The sequence below is a fragment of the Vicugna pacos genome, chromosome 15, assembly GCF_048564905.1.
Source record: "Vicugna pacos chromosome 15, VicPac4, whole genome shotgun sequence".
Taxonomy (NCBI): Eukaryota; Metazoa; Chordata; class Mammalia; order Artiodactyla; family Camelidae; genus Vicugna; species Vicugna pacos.
In genome coordinates this window covers 48,638,422-48,646,071 of record NC_133001.1, presented here as the reverse complement: position 1 = coordinate 48,646,071, position 7,650 = coordinate 48,638,422, and the positions used below count along the sequence as shown (strand labels likewise).

Genomic DNA, 7,650 nt, shown 5'->3' with positions numbered 1-7,650 from the left:
GCTTGGCTTCTTTTTAAACTCGGAGCCTTTTGGAGATGAGGAGTGGGGAGACTGAGACTCTTAAGGCCGAAGTGGAGGGAAAAGTAAGAAAATCAATATGGGTGGGGTCAGAGGTTGACCAACACGGGGAGAGAGGAGGGCTTCTCCATCCATCCCAACCCATTAACCCCAATAAGGGGGAGGTTCCGGAAATGGGACAGGTAGGAGTGGGCAGCGAAACCCCGCTCCTCACAAAGAAAGGAGCCACCCAGTTTCCTGCGTCTGGGAGGGAAATTACCCACCCTGCAATGCCTGTAAAATAACCGTTTATTTAATATTTTTAAAAACTCCAGTGATAAATGTCCGTTACCGATGGTCAGCATAAAGTGCCAATCGCAATACATCGCCCTGCTCCTAGCCGGCTGCTCGCTCCGGGTGACAAGGCAGCGGAGCAGGGGAGCCGGAGGCCAGGCCCTCTCCAGCCCCGGGGCCTCAGGCCCCCGCCCCGCCGTGGGAGTCCGGGAGCCCACCGCCCCCTGCGCGGCGGGAGCTGGGAGGGGCGCTCCCCGGCCCAGGATTCCGGGGGCCGGGTGGCTGAAGCAGATACAGGGATTACACTTTTGCAGGCTCCCGGGGGGTGAGGATGGGGGCGGGAGGAGGGGGGTGGAAGCTGCGAGAGCACAGAACTTCTTTTCCTCTCCCCTCTCTCTCTCCGCAGTCAAGAGTTACAAGCTTATATGGTCAAAGAAAAAAATAATAAAGAAAACGTATAAAATAACAATAGAAAAAGTAATACTTCTGGGAGAGGCGCCGCTGCGGCTCCGCGAAGCTTTCGTTCTTTTTTTAATGCAGTTTCCCTTCCGCCACGTGAGTACCGCCTTTTGGCCAAGAGTTTAGCCGCGTCCTGGGGGAGCCGCCCGGGCGGCCGGGGTCACGGCCCCGAGGCGGGGCTCTGGAGTTCCGCGTGCGCCCGGGACCCAGGGGACGCGTTTAGGGTGGGGGAAGGTCCAGGGAGCCCCTCCCGCAGCCCGCCAGAGTCGCCTTCGGCTTCTGGACCCTCTGGAGGAGGGGGCAGCGTGACCCAGGGTCCTGGTGACCCGAAGGCTCTATTTAGCATTTGATCTTGGAGGTTTTGAGCTCCTTCACCTGTGAGTGTAGTGTCTTGTGGACAGCGAGAGTCCTGGACTGGCAGAATCCTTTCCCGCACTCTTGACACTTGAAAGGCTTCTCTTTGGAGTGAATATATCTGAGGGCAAAAACAGACCCAGAATTAATCCTTGCAAAATGATGCAATGTTATACACAGTTGTCCAAGATCCCCTCCCACTGTTACGAGGCACTTAACCTCAAAAAAAAAAAAAGAGGAGGTTGTGGGGTACCTAGTGTGAAGCGAGCAAACGCTGAGTTTGGAGGTGGAGTAGGGAGACCAAGGAGACGCCGGCAACATCTGATTCGTCTGAGCGGTACAGGGCTCCAGCTAGATCGACCCCTGTCTTCCTGACCAGAGCCCAGCACGGCCTCCTTGTAAGGCCTGAGTCAACACTGAAGGTGAGTGAGGGGACCTGGGTGGGACACTTTGCTGAAGCTATGCTGTCCAGGACTGTAGCCATCAGCTATGTGTCGTTACTAAAATTACAATTAAGTAAACTAAAAAGTAGTTTCTCCGTAACACTAACTGCCTATTTCAAGTGCTCAACTGTCACACGTGTCACGTGTCACACTTTCCATTATCACAGAAAATTCTATTGTACAAGCGCTGCGGATGGAGGAAGCTGTGAGTGCCTGAAGGGACTTTAAGTCCTACTCATCCCATGTTCTCTCCACCCATGCTCCAGGAGCCCTTCCTTGAGCCTTGTATGCTTTCATTCGAGATGTGGGGAACCCCGGAAACTCAGGAGGCTTGGAGTCGGCAGGGGGTCTCAGAACCTCCTCATTAGGGAGGATGGTGAGCAAGAGGCAGACAGAAGGCTCTCTTTTGCCTTCCCCCGCCCCAGTACCGCACCTGTGGTCTCGTAGGTGGTCTTGCCTCCGGAAGGCTTTGTGGCAGATGTCGCAGGTGTAGGGCCGCTCGTCTGTGTGCGTCCGCTCATGGATAAGGAGGTTGTAGGACTTAGTGAAGTGGCGGCCACAGAATTTGCAGACGAACTCCTTCTTGGTTTTGGAAGGCAGGCGTCCCCTCGTGGGCTTCTTTTCTGGGGACAGCTTGGTCACATCCAGGAGGGCGCCCAGCCCACCGGCGGGGGAGCCGGGACCCTCCCCGCGGCCGAGCTTGGACGGATCTTCTTGCGTGGCGGCCAAGGCCAGGTTGGCAAAATCAAAGCGCGGCTTAGTCTTGAGCGCCGCGGGGCCGCTGCCTCCAGCGGTGATCTCGGGCTTGGGCTGGATGACATGAGGGAACCAGGGAAATGCGGGCAGCTGGAAGCGCGCGTCCACCAGGCTGGACACGGCGCCGGGCACTTTGGAGAAAGAGGACCGGGGCAAGTGCATGGCCGGGTAGCCGAGCGTCCACTGGTGCAGGTGCACAGCATGCAATGCACTGAAACCATACAGGTTGGGCAGGTGGTCCGAGGGTACCGTGGGCAGGCCGTTCACTGCCTGAAGGAAGGAGTAGTTGGTGAGCTGAAGGGATGGATGGATGGGCACCGGTGCTGGCAAGGTTTTGCTGCCCATGGCGGTAGTCTCACTATGTTCTCAATCTCGATCTGCAAGGAAAAGGAGAGAGGAGAAGGGGGAGAGGAAAAGAGAAGTTCAGGGTAGGTGCCCTCCTTCTGAGTTCCAGCCCAGCCACACCCTCTGTCCCCCAGAGCAGGAGCTGGGAGTCTAAGACCCCACCCATGGAACTCACTGCCCTCACAGGGAAGACAGGAATCCTCTCTTATCCAAGGACTCATTCCAAATGGCCTCTGGCAGAGACACACAACTTGATACAGAAACCAAACTAAATCCTATGCAAAACAACCAACTTAAAATGAGGGTCTACCGTGTACAGGACACTGAGAAAGGCAGAAGCACGGGGAAACTGGCGTGTAAAGACTTACATCCAGGCAAGCCTGAGTCAACACCGAATTACACTCTCCTGCAAAGATAACAGAAACTTGGAAGCACACTTACACATTCATGTGCAGATAAACAAACACAGAAATGCACACTGACAGATAAACACAGATTCACACATTCTGAAGCAGAGATGACAACAAGGTGCAAAGATAAACTGGGATGACCAGTATTGTGCTCCTAAACAAAATACAAGAAGCAGAAGGAGCACACACACACACACAGAGGATCACACTGTACCTACAAAGAGCCTCACAGACAGCACACGTATAAACCCACACATCTCCCCGGCCCTGTGCATTAGCTCTACTATCTGACCTTCAATTTGGCTTCTAGAAGCCACGTCATCTTTCTCCTTACAACTCTCAACTCTGACCTCCAGTTTGCTTTTCTGCCTCACTATTAATGAGTCCTTCTGACACCATCCTCTCTGCAGCTGCGTGCGTGGACTCCCTTCCATAGCCCTTGGGGATGGATCACCTTTGTTTCTGCGAAGACACTGACACCCACAATTATTTACTAACTCAAACATCGGCAGTCACCTAAGAGGGGGCTTCAGCATCCTCCCTACCTGGTAGAGAAGAGAGGCAGGGCCTTTGGGTTTTCAGGATGTTTGTGTGTCTGGTGGGCCCCCTGGCCAGGTGGGTTGCCAGGGAGCAAGAGAGTTGAGGCTGGGCCTCAGCTGCTATGGGCTATGCACCCTCCAAATGCAAGGCCAGAGGGAAGCGGTGCTGATGTTATGAGCAGGCTGGTACCTCCTGGCCTCCTTGACCCTTAGTCAGGGTCCCCAGCCGCTGTGGACAGGTCTGGACTCTGTAGAGAGAACTTTCAGGTCGATGCCTCCCAGACACTCTTAACTCAGGTTTGTCCAATGAAGGCATAAACAAGAAAAAAGAAAGCCGACATGACACAGGAGCCCTGGGGAGGCTGAAGTGCTGAACGCCAACTCAAGGTGTCCCTGTGGGAGCAGAGTGCTTGGGGTGCACTTCTCCTTTGCCTGTCTCAACTTGCCCTCCTTCCTTTACTCCTTATTTTCCCTCTTCTCTTCTTCAGATCTTTCCTCCAAACTACAGTGAATCCCCAGCCCTGGGATGGGCAGGGCCCTGCTCTGCTTCCTCCTTCACAGCTCACTCGGACACTACCCCGCCTAGCTTATCCTGAGCCCAGGCCCCTAAGGCTCAGGCCTAGACTCAGCTGCCTCTCACTACTGGGAAGCTTTTAATGAGAGGGCAGTGCTGTGCTGTTCCCCGGAAGAGAGAGGACAATTTTGACCGAGAAACCCTTTCCCTTGGAAACCCTGGGGAAGGTCAACTCGCTGTGTGGTGGGAGGTCAGGAAAGAGGTTTAGCCATGGGTAGAGGGTGCAAAACACCGAGAGCCCACAGAGATTTGCTTGTGCAGGTTAAAGTAGCAGTCGAATAAAAACCAAGTCAGACCGCAGCAATTAATGCAGCCTCCAGACTAAGGGAGGCACAAATCTGGGAGCTCAGACCCAGGCCGCAGTGCCCTGGCCTCCGCACTTCTCTACTGTGTGGATCAGGGGTCGGACCAGGGACAACCCGAAACCATCCTACAGCGCTGAGACACGGCGAAGCAAAACTCGAATTGGGTCAGAGAGAAAGCTGGAGCCTATTTGGGTTGGGAAGGGGGAGGGGGTATAAAGAGGTGACTTCAAAGGTCTGCCCAGACTTAGGCGAGGTGAGCACTCTTTGATTTGCTGTCACCTCTCCTTCCCTTTCAGGCGCTGGAAATCAGATCCTTATCTCTGGCTCCCCGGGGCCCGCCGGGCGCCGCCGGGCCCTCCACTGGTTCCTCTAGCTGCTCGGCCCATCCCCGGCGATGGCGGCTGGACGCTGGGCTGCACCCGGGCCCGAGCCCCAGCCCGAGCCCGCTCCTTGCAGGGCGGGAGGTCCCACCAACCGCACGTGCTAACCTGGCCTTTCCTCGCCCACCCCCGGGAACGGAGAAGACCTTGGGCTCCGTAAAGAGAGGGGGGGCTTGCAGCCGACACTGTTCTCGGGAGCCAACCTTTCCGGGCTATCTGCCCGATCTTGTTTCCCCCAACACTCAATTTATTTTCCTCAGCGGCGCAGCCAGTTTATTTTCTGCCGCATTCCGAGGCCAGGGCTCCCCAGGCTCTCGCCAACGACTTTCCCGGGGACGAAATTCGTTCGAAACGTGGCTCTCTACACTAGTATTACCAAGAATGGGCCGAATGCACGATCCGGTTTCAGGCGGTCAGCTAAGAGAAAAACACAGCCTCACACTCGCCTCTCCCGCCGGAGAGGAAGAGCAAACGCCCAGCCCCGCTGGCTCCCGTTGCCCTGACCCCGGAACCCCAGCGTGAACGCTTTAGATCTTTAAACAGGAGACGAAACACCTCTCCCCAGGCCCCAGGCCAGGCATCCATTCGGCAAGGAGTTTGGACCTCGGAACCTGGAAGGTGCGGGTAAAGGTGCCGACTAAGCGCAACAATCGCAATTCGCGCTTCCAAGCCCGGGTCTCCACGCGGTGCAGACACTGTACACCTTCTGCGGTGGAGCGCCAACCCCGGGTCTGCCGCCAGCCCTATGTCGGGCATTAATGAAGTGTGCAGAGTCTATTAAAGTGGTTTATTCGGGGCTAATTGAGCGTGAGCAAGTTAACTGCTTGCATTAATGAGGACGGAGCAAGCTCCACGAGCTTGCGCCTGGAGGAGCCCAGCAGCAGCCCCAGAAAATCATCCTTGACATCGAATCACCGCGGTGACAGGCGTCTGGACCCTCGGCGGGAGGACTGACCAGCAAGAGATACTTCTGTTTAATTCTCCCAACGAACAGATCGAACGAACCCTTCGGCTAGGCGGCCACCCTGCTGTATTTAAATGACCACTGCGTCCTTAGCGATCTCCTGCCCAATCATATTGAAACCGCAATTACTTCAAGGAGCCTCGGGTAGAACATCTACCCACTGGTCGCCCTACACCCGCCCCCCTGCCCCCCGCGTCCTTGCCAGCCCCCTGTTCTCTAGGAGACCGTGAACCTGGGAGATTAACTAGCCTTGCACGTGGTTTCTGTTCCCAAGAGCCAGCGCGCAGCTCTTAGCCCGGGTGAAATTTACCAAATTGTGGCAACAAAGAAACCGTCGCAGCTACTCTATACTCCAAGAGCCTGCCGCGCCAGTAGGCGAGATGCTGAAAAGGGACTTGCTGTGAGTTTTCATTTCTCTTATCAGAGAAGTTTCAGGAGAGAAGTCAGTTCAGCAGGCAGCCCCTTACCTCTTTCCCTCTCTCCTCCTGCTCCCACCTATTCTCCTGAAGGGAGACAGTCAAGGGAGCAAACGAATCCTTCCCTTCCAAGCCCGAAACTGGGGACACCCGCGGCTCCACAGTGTTTCCACTACTGCAGCGTGCGGGTCTTTAATTGGGAAGTAGTTTTCGCGCCCCCTGCACTCTTCCTTTCGCGGGGACAGTCGCACGTTACGCTCCAGGCCCTGACCGCACAGAGCAATCATCGGATAGAGAACACTCCGAAGTCAGAGCGCAAGTGCGAGGCGGGGTCAGGCACGCAGCCCTGCGCTCCCGGATCCAGCCGACCCCATACCTGAGCGCAACTCCGCAAAAGTCAAACTCGCACGAAAGCGCGACCCGGCTGGGGCATGCACCTGTCCCTGGCGCTGGCGGCTGTGGCCGTGGCCATCCATCTACTCTCTCTTCCTTCTTTGTCAGCTAAGTTAGGTCAGGCTGAGCTAGGCGCGCGTCTCGAGAAAGTTTGTGCCCGCAGAAGTTGCTTAGGTTTCTCAGAGGGGGCCCATAGGCTGACTTCCTAAGTCCACGGCACTTCGCCTGGGATTCCACGAAGCCCCGCCGCGCTGGGGGCAGTAGTGGAGGCCCGCCCCCTCATCCCCCAGGGTCAAAGGCCGAGGACTCCGCGCGGGAAGTCCCTGAGCCAGCACCCTCAACCACCCTGGGCTGCAGCTGCTCTTACTCTCACAAAGGTGCTGCAGCCTTCGTTAGGCAAGAGGAGCTTCTTTCCGAGACATGGAGAGAGGAGACACCCGACGCGCTGTGACAGGAGACTCCGGATTCCTACCCGCATTCCCCTAGCCAAGCCGGGGTGCCCAGAGCTGCAGTTACCTTATTCCACGGTGGTCCGGGTGCTGAGCGCGTCTCTGGGGCTCTCGCTGCGGGGGACCCAGGAAGCCAGAGGCGCTGGATTCCACAGGCACCCCCGGAGCTCTAGAGTCCCGGCCCCTCTCTGGCTGCTAGGACTCGGAGCACCCGACACGCGGGAGCGCTCTGCGGCCCCAGAGTCCTGTCGGCCCGGCGATGGTGAACCTCTCTCGCGGCTCCTACGGTGGGTCTGAACCCGGAGCCGCTGAGAACGTACAGGGGAGAGACGGAGCTGCGACTCACTCACCCCTTAGCACCGAGCCGCCTACTTATTTTAATCCACCACCCTCCCTCCTCCCTCCCCCCTCCCCCCTCCCCTTGCCTCAGGATTCCTCTCCTCCCTCCCTCCACGCCGCACCCCCCCCAACCATCCTGCCCTGCGCCTGCGCACGAGAAACAAAGTTTTGCTGACCCGGGCAGCCGACTTTGGCAGCGGCGCTCGCTTGGTCCCGGCCTCCCGGGACTTGTG

The 7,650-nt window shown here is 57.0% G+C and overlaps 1 protein-coding gene across 1 annotated transcript; it reads right to left on the bottom strand.

The window, feature by feature from the left end:
• Positions 1 to 288: 288 nt before the first annotated feature.
• Positions 289 to 7,426, bottom strand: OSR1 (odd-skipped related transcription factor 1). The gene is made up of 3 exons (XM_006197133.4): positions 7,146 to 7,426; positions 1,981 to 2,680; positions 289 to 1,225 (listed from the first exon to the last, which is right to left on the bottom strand). The coding sequence occupies exons 2-3, from the start codon at positions 2,646 to 2,648 to the stop codon at positions 1,090 to 1,092; spliced, it is 804 nt and encodes a 267-aa protein (XP_006197195.1). The 5' UTR covers positions 2,649 to 2,680; positions 7,146 to 7,426; the 3' UTR covers positions 289 to 1,089.
• Positions 7,427 to 7,650: the final 224 nt, after the last annotated feature.